The sequence below is a fragment of the Oculina patagonica genome, unplaced genomic scaffold (genome assembly GCF_052425735.1).
Source record: "Oculina patagonica isolate OP01 unplaced genomic scaffold, crgOcupat unplaced3, whole genome shotgun sequence".
Lineage (NCBI taxonomy): Eukaryota > Metazoa > Cnidaria > Anthozoa > Scleractinia > Oculinidae > Oculina > Oculina patagonica.
The window spans coordinates 234,746-250,285 of NW_027558145.1; the positions used below are offsets into that span (position 1 = coordinate 234,746).

Genomic DNA, 15,540 nt, shown 5'->3' on the forward strand with positions numbered 1-15,540 from the left:
CTAAAGAAACCACTGGTAAAGCATTTTCTGCTGGCCGCAAAAATTGGTCATAATAACGGGGTGACGATATTTATACCTAATCGTACCTTTTTGCTACGCTTCGGCGGCATATCAGGCGAGTTTGGTCGAGCCATGGTTCGTATTTTGGCGAGACGCAGTCGAGCCAAAATACCCATGGTGAGACCAAACGAGCCTGATATGCCGCCGAAGCGTACCAAAAAGGTACTATTAGGTATTTACCGTACCCAAATTCAGCCAAAAATCCGGTGATATTATTCGATCTGTTGAAGCCATGCTTGCCAGACACGTAGTACAAAATTTGACCTGCTTGTATTGATACTTTTTTGGTCTTCAACACTTTTATCAAGTCCTCTTCTTACATTTTTTTACTCGTTTGTTTGGAGTTTCATTCCCTAAATTTTCAAAATCCAAATTTAGCGAAAAATTTGGAAACTCCGACTCCACTGTTTCAGTGTGAATGTTTCAGTACTCGTCGGCAAACATCGCGCAATTGGCGAGCGCGCTCAAGTTTAGTTTTGGCGGGAAAGTTTTTCTCATTTTACGACCGGTAAACACCAGCTAATTAAAAATACTAGTTTCTGTTTTATTGGTAAAACCTCTTTTCAATTCATCGTACAGAAACACTACTTTAATACAAAGTGACCGTGATATGGTGGCATATCAGGTCAGTGACTTGATATCGTAGGATATCAGGACAGTAGATCGCGCTTCTGATTGGCTACTTGCCAATTTGGGTACGGTAATAACGGGTATAGTTCCAGAGTGCCACTGTATTGATTTGTTTGTGTTTTCCTTTATTGTTTCTTTTCGTTAAAAACCATCAGTATTAGGAATTCATGGCAATCCAACAGGCTTATAATTAGGCCTTTATCTTCCCTCAGGGAGACAATATTACCATGGCACACAGCAAAGACACCCTAGATGACTACTGTCATTTACTAGTGCTTTTGGTGCATAATCAAGGAGATGGCTCTCTTGATCACAACGAGCAAAAAATTAAAATTCTTCGCAGAGTAAGTGATTGTTATTGATACAACTGTACACATACCCACTTTCCAAGTAAGACAAATTAACTGACGTTTTTTGGCAACTAATTTGAATTGTGTTTACTGCATTTCTTACTTGTCGTCTATCCGAATCCAGCTCAATCTCATCCAGTTTTGATATCGGTTCTTTGTGACTTTCAAGTTTTCCTTGTGTGTGTGTGTGTTGTGCGTTTAAAAACATAACTTTTCTCAGTATTAAGTTCAATTTGTTAAACTATAAAACCTCTGCAAAACGTGACGGGTGTTTTTGATCGTAACAGAATCACTTAAAAACTACTGCAGGAGAAAATTCCTATGACGCGGCATTTGAACAGTTTACCGTGACAGATAAATCTTCACTTAAACTAGCTCCACTTAATTCTCTTAGTATTGTGTTTACCATGACAGATGGCGGATCACTCTATATTTTAGTTTGACTTATGCTCTTAAACATTCTATATAGAGCAGTTTCCACTTGAGTGTTGAAAGTAATTGCGTTTGCTTTGGTTTTGCATTACGATACTAGGTGATTGGTTTAAAACACTCGTGCCAGTTTATCCTCCAATCAGAAGCAAAATCCAAAGTAATCGAGACTCGCTCTCTAACGTTTTTTTTTTTTTGCACAAAGTGCTGGCTACACGTATTTGCTTCACGTTTTTATTGGTTTACTAGATTGCTTGGGTCCTTTGTGATTGGCCAGAGTAATTACTTTGCTTTTGGGTTCCCGACATTCATTGAAAATTTGCTCTAAATCTTGTTACGTGTTTAACTGGACAGATTCTTACTGCGGTCGCTGAAGTGTTGCTCCAAGACCACAAGATGCATCAAACGAAGTTTCGGCTGCAGCCCTATTTTGTAATATTGGATACACTGCTGGAGAAATTCAGCCACCCGGAACCAGTATTTGAGGCCATTATATTCCAGATTCTTATGGAGTTTGGGTAAGATCTGAGTAACTGCCTTTTGACTAATAGCCAAAGCAATGGACTATCATACGATGGAGTACCATCCCATCCAGGGGGTATTTTACAATAACTGAGCGAATTCTCGCGCGCTGATTGGCTAATTTTCATTGTCAATAAGAGTACAGACGCATGAAACTCGTAGCTGACGCAATCAGCGAAGGTTGAAGGTATTCTTGATGAGGCGAGAATTATACCACAAAACTAGAAGTCTTCAATGAGGAAATCATCTTAAATTTATCGGTTAAAACTTAAGAAACCAGTGCAACCTGGGAGCCAAGAGATCAGGATGTTTATTGAGGATTCAGACCGAAAATCGGCGGTGAGCGGGAATGTGTGCTGTCAATGAAATTAAGAAGCTGAACCGCGTTTCAGCGGATTATTTTGTGAACACTTTTCAGTGGATTAAAGGTTAGTTGAACAATTCGAATTTTCTCTTGTATTTCTGGCGGTATTCTTACCAAACTTTTAATTTACGAGCCTGTGAGTGTGATTCTCTGAATTACAGCGACGAAATTTAGATTCTGCGGCCGTACGGCAATGGCTTCCTCCTCGTTGATTTCTTTTCTTCTTTTTAAAATCAGTTTTGGCATTTTGTTATTGTGAAAAACAAATTGACATCAGTTTTTTACGCGTCTGTCCTGTTATTGATGATAAATTTCGTCATAACATTGTCAAAGTTTGTTGTAGATCCACTCGCCTACCGGCTCGGGGATCTACAACACTTTGACAATGTTATGACGCAATTTATCATCAATAACAGGACAGACGCATAAAAAACTGATGTCCATTTGTTAATTAAATATACTACAAGCTCTATTTGCAAGACGCTTCATGCTGCTTAAACCAGGGTGGTCGTAGGGGTGGGGGTTGGGTTTACCGTCACTTTACCGAACTCCGTTGAATTGACCACGAGGTGACAAAACTGTGATATTTGAAGGGACGATCGCAATGCATCATGCTACTACTGCGCAGGTACAACACGCTGTAATTTAACAAACTTAGGCCTTTCCCAAGTGACGGGCTAATTATATTTGCAGAGAGAATAGTCTTCACGCTTTATCTCAAGTTCTGAATACCTGTTATTGAATTGTTTGCAGCTCAGTTTTCTATTCCATTCGGCCTTCCTGTGTGTCAGGGTTCAGGGACCATTGGTTCAAGTTGATATTTCAACCAATCTTCATGTTCAAACTTCTCAACACACCATCGAAGAAGGTATGTCTGTGTGCACCTCAATTTGGGGATAAGTTAGGGGAGATCTCGTATCCCTGCAAATATTTGTCCCTGTGACATGCCCTCCGCAACATTGTGCACATATTGTGATTTTGCCCCTACTACTACATGTCCCTACGACATGTCCCCACTGTGTGGGTGCCTTAATGACCAAATGACAGGTCAAACAGTCACAGTTCCATAGATTGAAAATAACTTTACATTCGACGGCTAAGTGACAACGACACATAATAAAAATTGAGGAAGTAGTAGAAGTCGCTTCTGCACGAAATAAATGCAAAGAAGCCGGTCATATAAGTCAGTTTAAAGTCGTGTGTAAGAGAATTGAAAAGGAAAATGGGTGGAGCATTGAAAGATTTTTTTTTTTTTTTTTTTTTTGGAGCATTGAAAGATATTTGGCGCCCACAAACGACTATTTTCTAGCGAAAGTTTCTACAATTATGAGATAAGTGCAAAAAGCAAGAATTCTGTAAACCTAAGTCACGTTCTCAGCTTTCGTAATGCGTACATATTTGCTATCTCAACCAACCCACCGCATGATTTTCTTTTTACAGGGCTGGGATTTGATTCACAAGCTGTTTATTGAACTTCTCAGGTTCTTAAGACCATATTGGATGACTAAAGGAACAGATCAAGATTTGACGTGCCAGGTTACCCCTTTTCTTGGATAATATTTATGATAACTAGTCTTGTTATGTTGCTAAATTTTCATCTAAAATCTATTTCCCGCCAGAAGTCTCTGGGCAGGCACATTGTAAAATCTATGATTATTATTATTATTATTATTATTATTATTATTATTATTATTATTATTATTATTATTATTATTATTATTATTATTATTATTATTATTATTATTATTATTATTATTATAAACTCAAAGGGTAACAGTGTACTGTTACACCCGAATGTTCACCAACGACATGGAAACGTAATGAACCCTGCGGGAAAAAATTCTCTATTGTGCGAGTCTCGGTGCCTTAATGGCAAGTGTATTGGACTTTCGTTTAGAAATAATGTGGTCTATGTGACGTCGTTTTGTTTGAAAGCCGTAAAAACCGATAGGTCTGAAACGGGTGCAAAAGAAGTATATCGCATATTTCAAGTCTTGCAAAACGGTGAGAAAAAACAATAACTTCTTTGTTTCTTTTTTTATTTCTTTTCTTAGAATACATCGCTCCTATTGACGGAGCTCTCTTCCAAGTACCCAGAATTCCTGTGCAATTATCACAAAAGTTTCTGTGACGTCATTCCGCCTAAGTGCATCAAGTTACAAAATGCTGTCTTTAGTGCCTTTACTCAGAACAAGAATATTGCAGAACCCTTTATGCAAACCATGAAGGTAAATATTTGGACACGAAGTGTTAATTGTGGCGCTCCTTATTGCTAATAATTAACGTCTAAGGGTGCGTTTCTTTGGAATAATCCAAAATTGGATCATTGATCTCAGATCATACGGATACTTTGCTTCCAAAGAAGCGAAGAATCCGAAAATGGATTTTTTGCCATGACAACCCGTAAACACACTTCGCTCTAGAACGTAAATATCCGCACAAACGTATTTTCCGTCCAAAGTATCGTAGTTAAAATCAGTTCAGCATACAAAATCTTTCACAAAAACCACACGAAATGGTTCTTCTTTAACCTCAAGCACAATGCGGCAAGAAAGCATCTGAGAGCGAAGAATGTTTGTGAAATGATCAATGCAAACTTCACTCGTGACAATTTCAATAGGATACAACTTCCGTAGACGCACGGTGGCTGTTCTAAAAAAAACCTGCATACACTTCATACACACTTCATACTGATCAAGATACCTTTTTAGTGCAGAATGCACTATTGTGATGGTTTGGTGGGGGCTGTCGTCCGCTAAACCGGTGGGGAGCATCTGACTGTACCCCCAGGTAAAACCTGGAGCATATCTACGTTGCTTTCATATGATGATCTCAAAGGTATATATTTGTTTCAGAAAACTCTTTGCTCTCCTTGTGGTACTATACTCTTTCTGGGGCAACGTACTTTGCGCCTGACGCATGCGCAGTTTACAATGTAGTCTACATTTTTTTCTGGAACTCCCATGAACACCGCTTGCATTGCGTGTTTGCGGTAGGATTCCTGCAGACTCTGTGGCACCAAGTGAAAACCGCAAATTAAATTAATTAAATTAGATTTTGAGACTTTCGCAGTGCTTTCGTAATTAGGAATGCAAAAACTTGCACAGGGATTTTCGGCTTGAAACTCTTGATAAACAGGAAACAACTATCCTAGCTGTACTGCATTTTAAAAAACCTCTCTAAAGAGATGTTTTTTGATTAGATTTGTTCCTTACTTTTGAGAAACGTCTTTCGTACAGTTTAAACCGTAAATTAATTAAATTTAAGTGAAATATTTGGCTTTATTATTGAAAGGAAGACAAATGCTATCGATGTTCGCCGTGAAACAATAAAAACGAACAAAAGTATCATGCTTCGGCATTTTCAAGGAAAACAAAAGTATCTTGTTACAAATGAACAAAGGTGTTGTGTTAAGTTTGCAAAGATTAGCCTAAGAAAAACCCGGGAAGAAACTGATACAAGTGGTGTTTCAACGTCTAATTGAAAGTAAACTAAAGCAAAAAAAAAAAAAAAAAAACACGAACATAAAACATAATACTTTCAATTGTCGACTCCATTGCATTCTGCACTGTCCTTTGAGTCTTTGAGTCTCTGAGTTCTTTAATCGTGAATTATTATAATTTGTATTTTGATCTAAAGAAGCGCTTGAAAAGTTACTGTTTGACAGTTTTTACCAATAGAGAACCTGTATTTTTGAAGCAAAGACCACTGGGCCAATGTACTTTTTTCGAATCCTTTCCCAAAGAAACGCAGGGATCATAAATCCTAAAAATGCGGATTTAGATATGATCTGATGTATCCACTCGGAGTGTGGATTCTTTAGAACATTGATCCGAGATTAATCCATTTTAGGATATAGGTAAAGAAACGCAAAATCCGTTTTTCACTTTTTGGATTAAGAATCCGGATTTGGATTTTCCCATAGAAATGCACACTAAATCATTTTTAAAGTGATGCCACTGGAAACGATTTTTGAGCATCATTGCGTTAAAATAATTATTGCCCTGAACTATTTTTAACCAGCATTTTTATTCTGACCAACTTTGCCTCGGTCATTCAGTCAGGCAAATAAAGAAGGTAGAATAGATTAAGTTATGATTCACACAACAGATAAAACGTCAAAGAATTGGATAACTTTTGTTTAATCCGTTTCCCTTCTTTTAGAATTTACACTTATATCTTAAAACTGGCACTCCAGAGACGTTTGTAACAGATCTGAAAATGCAATTAAAGGTAAATAAATGGTTCTTTGTTTTAACGTTAAGCATTAAACTAATTATAGACTAATTATAGTAATTGCTACCAAGCGTGCGCCTCATCAACTCCCGAAGCCATTTTGAGTCCGAAAAGCTGTCTTCAGGCTTTACGGAATATTTACCATCAAAGATACAGTTTTTGTAGATTTTTTAAAGCGAGTGTGGAACCTCACATTGAGAAGGCGTATTTTAAAGATTTGGTATTGGCCTGAAACTCCACCACCACTAGACAGAAATTAAAGTTATAAAATCAGAAACGCACGCGTTTTAGAAACGCACGCAAGAGCACATTGTGGAAGCTTTCGTTAGTAGTTAACAAAGCGGGAAGTCGGGACTTTGAGTTTGTTATCTCTGAGAAAACCAACCAGGTGATTTGTACCTGTGTACTCATAGTGCAAGAGAATTGAAATACTAAAGTCATGCAGACTGTGGACATAGTCTTCTCGTTAATACAAAGGATTCGATCGAAAATTTGTTTTTCAAGTTTTCATGGTCTCTGTCCATCTTTCTAGGTATCAAGTGCACCCAAGAAAGGGTACAAGATGTACAACACGATGAACACGTTGGTTCTGTGCGTCGGCACACAAGCCATCACTTACACTGACAGTAAGGGCGCTGCCCCTGAGCCTGGTTCGCCTTACATGATTGTCTTCGAAAGCTTGGCCATGGAGCTGGACCCTGAAGGTTAGCTTAGCTTAGTTCATCCACTTCCTTGTTTTTGACCACAGCTGCTGCTATGGCCCATGATTTAATCTCATCTCATCACCTTTTTCAGGCCCGAAGGTGCTAACTAATAAACGTAGCTAAGCCCATAAACAGTCTCACACCAAAGTAGTATTTAAAGGAACCTCCACTCTTACGACAAGTTGAGTTGTTTATAATAATGACAAAAGTTCAAATTTTACAGGACAAGGGTGTAATAGTAGCAACAAAAAGTGGTAAAGATTATGGCTTTTAATTTCCCTGCGCCGCCATTTTGGATTTTATGAAGTGTAATGGTTGTCGCTAATGTTGGGAAGCAGACGATCTTTTATGTGAAACAATTGGGCAACCGTTAAACGTCATAAAATTCAAAACGGCGGCGCGCATGAAATTTAAAAGCCATAATCTTTTCTATTTTTTGTTACTATTAATGTTATTTCTCCCTTGCCCTGTAAACATTTGGCAATTTAGTTCGACGCCAACTTGTCAAAAGATTGAGTTTCCCTTTAAATACCCTGTTTATCAGTTTAAAAGATTATAACCCTAGTCATTAAGGTATTTTTTTTATTTCTTTGAAAAAAGTTCTAGACAAGCACCATACCCTGAAGGAATTTCCAAAGTATTTCCCCAGTATTGGGCGCTGTCGCGTAGCGCTTCGTCGGAACGCGACAGCACGCAATACGTGATACCTAACTAGCCGCCAGTATAGTGTGCTACTGCTGTCTAAAAATCCCAATTCCCCTTCAACAAAACATGTCAGAGACTTGGCAACGGGGTGCGGGGAGGGGGAGTGAAGCAAGTCGGCATGTTCCTCTGTACTTATAGAGATGCCTTGATACAGTGACGAAATGCTGCTAATCAACCTGTTGCTAAGAATGACATCATCGCTATATTTTGTGCACTAATGTTGAAGGCCTTAAAAAAAATCTATTACAATCCTTCAAATCCGTTTGCTTTTTAGGGAAATATCTAGAAAAGCAGTTTAAAAGTCCTGAAAAAAGCATGAAAAATTATTTTTTTTCTCCACAAAATCTGAAACTTTTTTCTTATTATTTATCTGTCCTATGCTTTGCTACTTTCAGGTCGAGACTTATTGTTCAATGCACTTATAAACCAGCTACGTCACTCGATCAGCCACACGCACTTCTTCTCCTCCGTTCTGTTACACCTTTTTAATAAAGACAAAACAGAAGCCATTCGAAAAGGCATCATAAGGTACGTACGTGTGCTGGCCAAAATTTAAGGTTTGTTCAACTGAATTGTGCCCAGGTGGTTGTATAAATAATTGATAAATATTAGAATAAATCTTTTATTTTCGTGCTCGGAATGTAAGTTCTCAAAAAAAGGTTGACAGAAGTTAATGTTGTAAGTGAAAAATTAGTGGTACATCAAAACAATGCCTTGTAGTTGACTGTTGCCTTACTTTGCATGATCTGTTTGGTTTGAACTGTAAAACGTTTATCGTTATTTACGCTGGTCTTTAAGGGTAGAGTATTCAATAATGATTTTATTTTTTCTTTTCTTGTTAGTGTTCTGTCGAAGCGGCTGACTATTGAGAAGCGTCACCCAGACGGACTTCTTTACACCTTCAATAGGTTCCGAAAAACCTTCAAAGATATGCTTTGGGAGTACTGCTCCCCTGAGATCAAAGAGTAAGTAAAAATGAAATGCTATACTGGCCATTTCGTGTGAACAGGTTAACTTACAGAAATGCCGTTTCTGTCTGGTAACACCGGGTTACATCTGATCACAGTAAACTCCCCGCATGTGTCTTTAGTATTTTTAGTTTGACACACAACCTTCTGTCAAGTAGTGTAACACTGAAATTCGAGTGTCTTTTTTAACAACGCCTGCTTTTCCGACTGTGGACACCCAACGGTATTCAAAACGCGGTAAGGAGTTCGTTACAATCACATTTCAGTGGGGAAAAAAATCTTCTTTCAGTCGAGGAAAATCTCGTCTTTGAGCCTTGACTTAGTCCGCATCATGTTGCTCCTGACTTCCCAACTTTTGGAGTGCCTGACCACCGCGCTCCCAGTGCACTCTCATTTCTTGCCTTGGATGAGAGCAAGAAAGTACTCTGTGAACCAGTTTTAGTGTTTTGTGCTTGAACAATAAGGTTCGGAAACTTTTTCAGTACTTATTTGTTTTTCGTCGAAAGACAATATTTGCTATCTTTGATAAATCAATCGGTTTTACCAATAATAGGGCTAGTGCACTTATACTCATCACAATGCCTTTGTTTTTGCAGGTTGTCTGACTCCGCTGCACTCAGCACGATTGGATGCTCAACCACTCAGCTACAGGAGATACATAACATGGCAGATTGGCCATTTAACTAGGTTTAACATGTAACAATTCCACATGCTGCCGGTCAAAAACCTTCTAAAACACCCCTAAAAGATACAAGAGTCTATTTTGTGGGCGTGGCCCAAATTCAGTTTCACCCCTTAGATGTACCAATTCTGATGTAAAAAATCAACTTGCACTTTCAAATTGATAACTGGATGGCTGTTTGCAAGTTAATAATTCAGAAATACAAGGTGTTGAATGTGTAACAGAATAGATACCGTAACCTTGAAAGCCCCTATAAAGTACCGCGACAATTGTAGCGGCGGTCATTTTAGGTTTTGGCGCTCTCAGCGTGACCAATCCACAAATTTTAACCCCTAAAATGCTCGGCGAGAACCCCTGTTATATTTATTTTTTTGATTAGATTTGTTCCTTACTTTTGAGAAACGTCTTTCGTACAGTTTAAACCGTAAATTAATTAAATTTAAGTGAAATAATTGGCTTTATTATTGAAAGGAAGACAAATGCTATCGATGTTCGCCGTGAAACAAAATAAAAACGAACAAAAGTATCATGCTTTGGCATTTTCAAGGAAAACAAAAGTATCTTGTTACAAATGAACAAAGGTGTTGTGTTAAGTTTGCAAAGATTAGCCTAAGAAAAACCCGGGAAGAAACTGATACAAGTGGTGTTTCAACGTCTAATTGAAAGTAAACTAAAGCAAAAAAAAAAACACGAACATAAAACATAATACTTTCAATTGTCGACTCCATTGCATTCTGCACTGTCCTTTGAGTCTCTGAGTTCTTTAATCGTGAATTATTATAATTTGTATTTTGATCTAAAGAAGCGCTTGAAAAGTTACTGTTTGACAGTGTTTACCAACAGAGAACCTGTATTTTTGAAGCAAAGACCACTGGGCCAATGTACTTTTTTCGAATCCTTTCCCAAAGAAACGCAGGGATCATAAATCCTAAAAATGCGGATTTAGATATGATCTGATGTATCCACTCGGAGTGTGGATTCTTCAGAACATTGATCCGAGATTAATCCATTTTAGGATATAGGTAAAGAAACGCAAAATCCGTTTTTCACTTTTTGGATTAAGAATCCGGATTTGGATTTTCCCATAGAAATGCACCCTAAATCATTTTTAAAGTGATGTCACTGGAAACGATTTTTGAGCATCATTGCGTTAAAATAATTATTGCCCTGAACTATTTTTAACCAGCATTTTTATTCTGACCAACTTTGCCTCGGTCATTCAGTCAGGCAAATAAAGAAGGTAGAATAGATTAAGTTATGATTCACGCAACAGATAAAACGTCAAAGAATTGGATTGGATAACTTTTGTTTAATCCGTTTCCCTTCTTTTAGAATTTACTCTTATATCTTAAAACTGGCACTCCAGAGACGTTTGTAACAGATCTGAAAATGCAATTAAAGGTAAATAAATGGTTCTTTGTTTTAACGTTAAGCATTAAACTAATTATAGACTAATTATAGTAATTGCTACCAAGCGTGCGCCTCATCAACTCCCGAAGCCATTTTGAGTCCGAAAAGCTGTCTTCAGGCTTTACGGTTTACCATCAAAGATACAGTTTTTGTAGATTTTTTAAAGCGAGGTGTGGAACCTCACATTGAGAAGGCGTATTTTAAAGAGTTGGTATTGGCCTGAAACTACACCACCACTTGACAGAAATTAAAGTTATAAAATCAGAAACGCACGCGTTTTAGAAACGCACGCAAGAGCACATTGTGGAAGCTTTCGTTAGTAGTTAACAAAGCGGGAAGTCGGGACTTTGAGTTTGTTATCTCTGAGAAAACCAACCAGGTGATTTGTACCTGTGTACTCATAGTGCAAGAGAATTGAAATACTAAAGTCATGCAGACTGTGGACATAGTCTTCTCGTTAATACAAAGGATTCGATCGAAAATTTGTTTTTCAAGTTTTCATGGTCTCTGTCCATCTTTCTAGGTATCAAGTGCACCCAAGAAAGGGTACAAGATGTACAACACGATGAACACGTTGGTTCTGTGCGTCGGCACACAAGCCATCACTTACACTGACAGTAAGGGCGCTGCCCCTGAGCCTGGTTCGCCTTACATGATTGTCTTCGAAAGCTTGGCCATGGAGCTGGACCCTGAAGGTTAGCTTAGCTTAGTTCATCCACTTCCTTGTTTTTGACCACAGCTGCTGCTATGGCCCATGATTTAATCTCATCTCATCACCTTTTTCAGGCCCGAAGGTGCTAACTAATAAACGTAGCTAAGCCCTTAAACAGTCTCACACCACAGCGCTTCCAAATCGAGAGTAACTCAACAAACGGTAACACAGCCCTGTCCACAAGTTCAATTTATTCTGCTATCTTGACAAGCCTCTTCAAACCACCAACCTCTCAAGGTAAAATTCTGCGTCACGGCTTTACTGAAAACAATGTTCAGAAAGTTTACTTACTACCTTTTAAGATTACAAAAGAAATTAATATCATAATGTTTCAATTTAAAATTATACACAACATACTACCTACCCAAATGAGTTTATATCGTGACGGTATCTCAGAAAACGATACCTGTCCTCTTTGCAAAAACGAAATACAAACCTTGAACCATTTATTAGTTAGTTGCATCAAAACGACATCCTTTTGGAAAACTTTTCATAGCTGGTGGTACGAGAAATCGCACGAAACGATACGCTTAGATCAAAGTAAAATATTGTACGGCTTTTTTGAAAAGACATCGCACTGTTTTTGACCACAGCTGCTGCTATGGCCCATGATTTAATCTCATCTCATCACCTTTTTCAGGCCCGAAGGTGCTAACTAATAAACGTAGCTAAGCCCTTAAACAGTCTCACACCAAAGTAGTATTTAAAGGAACCTCCACTCTTACGACAAGTTGAGTTGTTTGAAATAATGACAAAAGTTCAAATTTTACAGGACTAGGGTGTAATAGTAGTAACAAAAAGTGGTAAAGATTATGCCTTTTAATTTCCCCGCCCGCCATTTTGGATTTTATGAAGTGTAATGGTTGTCGCTAATGTTGGGAAGCAGACGATCTTTTATGTGAAACAATTGGGCAACCGTTAAACGTCATAAAATTCAAAACGGCGGCGCGCATGAAATTTAAAAGCCATAATCTTTTCTATTTTTTGTTACTATTAATGTTATTTCTCCCTTGCCCTGTAAACATTTGGCAATTTAGTTCGACGCCAACTTGCCAAAAGATTGAGATTCCCTTTAAATACCCTGTTCATCAGTTTAAAAGATTATAACCCTAGTCATTAAGGTATTTTTTTTTTTATTTCTTTGAAAAAAGTTCTAGACAAGCACCATACCCTGAAGGAATTTCCAAAGTATTTCCCCAGTATTGGGCGCTGTCGCGTAGCGCTTCGTCGGAACGCGACAGCACGCAATACGTGATACCTAACTAGCCGCCAGTATAGTGTGCTACTGCTGTCTAAAAATCCCAATTCCCCTTCAACAAAACATGTCAGAGACTTGGCAACGGGGTGCGGGGAGGGGGAGTGAAGCAAGTCGGCATGTTCCTCTGTACTTATAGAGATGCCTTGATACAGTGACGAAATGCTGCCAATCAACCTGTTGCTAAGAATGACATCATCGCTATATTTTGTGCACTAATGTTGAAGGCCTTAAAAAAATCTATTACAATCCTTCAAATCCGTTTGCTTTTTAGGGAAATATCTAGAAAAGCAGTTTAAAAGTCCTGAAAAAAGCATGAAAAATTATTTTTTTTGCTCCACAAAATCTGAAACTTTTTTCTTATTATTTATCTGTCCTATGCTTTGCTACTTTCAGGTCGAGACTTATTGTTCAATGCACTTATAAACCAGCTACGTCACTCGATCAGCCACACGCACTTCTTCTCCTCCGTTCTGTTACACCTTTTTAATAAAGACAAAACAGAAGCCATTCGAAAAGGCATCATAAGGTACGTACGTGTGCTGGCCAAAATTTAAGGTTTGTTCAACTGAATTGTGCCCAGGTGGTTGTATAAATAATTGATAAGTATTAGAATAAATCTTTTATTTTCGTGCTCGGAATGTAAGTTCTCAAAAAAGGTTGACAGAAGATAATATTGTAAGTGAAAAATTAGTGGTACATCAAAACAATGCCTTGTAGTTGACTGTTGCCTTACTTTGCATGATCTGTTTGGTTTGAACTGTAAAACGTTTATCGTTATTTACGCTGGTATTTAAGGGTAGAGTATTCAATAATGATTTTATTTTTTCTTTTCTTGTTAGTGTTCTGTCGAAGCGGCTGACTATTGAGAAGCGTCATCCAGACGGACTTCTTTACACCTTCAATAGGTTCCGAAAAACCTTCAAAGATATGCTTTGGGAGTACTGCTCCCCTGAGATCAAAGAGTAAGTAAAAATGAAATGCTATACTGGCCATTTCGTGTGAACAGGTTAACTTACAGAAATGCCGTTTCTGTCTGGTAACACCGGGTTACATCTGATCACAGTAAACTCCCCGCATGTGTCTTTAGTATTTTTAGTTTGACACACAACCTTCTGTCAAGTAGTGTAACACTGAAATTCGAGTGTCTTTTTTAACAACGCCTGCTTTTCCCACTGTGGTCAAAACGCGATAAGGAGTTCGTTACAATCACATTTCAGTGGGGAAAAAATCTTCTTTCAGTTGAGGAAAATTTCGTCTTTGACCCTTGACTTAGTCCGCATCATGTTGCTCCCGACTTCCCAACTTTTGGAGTGCCTGACCACCGCACTCCCAGTGCACTCTCATTTCTTGCCTTCGATAAGAGCAAGAAAGAACTCTGTGAACCAGTTTGAGTGTTTTGTGCTTGAACAATAAGGTTCGGAAACTTTTTCAGTACTTATTTGTTTTTCGTCGAAAGACAATATTTGCTATCTTTGATAAATCAATCGGTTTTACCAATAATAGGGCTAGTGCACTTATACTCATCACAATGCCTTTGTTTTTGCAGGTTGTCTGACTCCGCTGCACTCAGCACGATTGGATGCTCAACCACTCAGCTACAGGAGATACATAACATGGCAGATTGGCCATTTAACTAGGTTTAACATGTAACAATTCCACATGCTGCCGGTCAAAAACCTTCTAAAACACCCCTAAAAGATACAAGAGTCTATTTTGTGGGCGTGGCCCAAATTCAGTTTCACCCCTTAGATGTACCAATTCTGATGTAAAAAATCAACTTGCACTTTCAAATTGATAACTGGATGGCTGTTTGCAAGTTAATAATTCAGAAATACAAGGTGTTGAATGTGTAACAGAATAGATACCGTAACCTTGAAAGCCCCTATAAAGTACCGCGACAATTCTAGCGGCGGTCATTTTAGGTTTTGGCGCGCTCAGCGTGACCAATCCACAAATTTTAACCCCTAAAATGCTCGACGAGAACTCCTGTTATATTTATTGGGTAGTGCCTGCCTGGGCTTGAATAGCTCTATACGGGTAACTTGTAAAATATGTAAAGAGAATTTTAAATATGATTTGTAATCAGACGAGGCCGTTCAAATCAAGCAAGCTCTTAGATCGAACAAAAAGTTATGATTATTTTTGCTAAATTTGTAAACTTTTAATCCCACAATTCGCAATAAACCAACGTTTTGAAAATGTAAAGGAAATTTTTATACTGCTCTTCCTTTTGTAAATTTGTAAACTTTTAATCCCACAATTCGCAATAAACCAACGTTTTGAAAATGTAAAGGAGATTTTTATACTGCTCTTCCTTTTCCTTTTTTTGTTTACGCATTCAGTTCGAAAAACTGCAAAATAGGAGTATCGTTCGTAAGCGCATTTTGTCGGTCGGTCGGTCAGTTGGTCGATCCTTTGGTCGTAAATTTCCAAGGGAATAATTTGTCGCTTTGGGAGATGAATATGTCACTCCAAGGTGGAAACGCATGAACATCTTCGGTTTGGTGGCG

The 15,540-nt window shown here is 38.2% G+C and overlaps 2 protein-coding genes across 4 annotated transcripts in view; both read left to right on the plus strand.

The window, feature by feature from the left end:
• The window catches only part of LOC144640420 (uncharacterized), a 30,918-nt gene extending 20,893 nt beyond the window's left edge, over positions 1-10,025 (plus strand). For 2 of the 3 annotated variants that reach the window (XM_078499574.1, XM_078499576.1), the window contains exons 14-23: positions 903-1,034; positions 1,824-1,987; positions 3,109-3,223; positions 3,796-3,891; positions 4,410-4,583; positions 6,520-6,588; positions 7,124-7,295; positions 8,396-8,528; positions 8,843-8,965; positions 9,565-10,024. In XM_078499574.1, coding sequence (XP_078355700.1) covers positions 903-1,034; positions 1,824-1,987; positions 3,109-3,223; positions 3,796-3,891; positions 4,410-4,583; positions 6,520-6,588; positions 7,124-7,295; positions 8,396-8,528; positions 8,843-8,965; positions 9,565-9,655 — 1,269 coding nt within the window. In that variant the 3' untranslated portion in view covers positions 9,656-10,024. Of the gene's footprint in view, positions 1-902; positions 1,035-1,823; positions 1,988-3,108; positions 3,224-3,795; positions 3,892-4,409; positions 4,584-6,519; positions 6,589-7,123; positions 7,296-8,395; positions 8,529-8,842; positions 8,966-9,564 lie in introns of all 3 variants that reach the window. The other variant, XM_078499575.1, reaches the window with a different exon arrangement.
• On the plus strand, positions 9,630-15,269 carry LOC144640421 (CCR4-NOT transcription complex subunit 1-like). The gene is made up of 6 exons (XM_078499577.1): positions 9,630-9,655; positions 10,983-11,051; positions 11,584-11,755; positions 13,424-13,556; positions 13,870-13,992; positions 14,577-15,269. Exons 2-6 carry the CDS (start codon positions 11,040-11,042, stop codon positions 14,665-14,667), a joined length of 531 nt encoding a protein of 176 aa, XP_078355703.1. The 5' UTR covers positions 9,630-9,655; positions 10,983-11,039; the 3' UTR covers positions 14,668-15,269.
• The last annotated feature ends 271 nt before the right edge of the window (positions 15,270-15,540 follow it).

Excerpts from the sequence above, each read along its gene's own strand:
- LOC144640421 (XM_078499577.1), top strand. Across the intron at positions 11,756-13,423 it reads CATGGAGCTGGACCCTGAAG|GTCGAGACTTATTGTTCAAT; the intron begins GTTAGCTTAGCT and ends TGCTACTTTCAG. Across the intron at positions 13,557-13,869 it reads ATTCGAAAAGGCATCATAAG|TGTTCTGTCGAAGCGGCTGA; the intron begins GTACGTACGTGT and ends TTTTCTTGTTAG.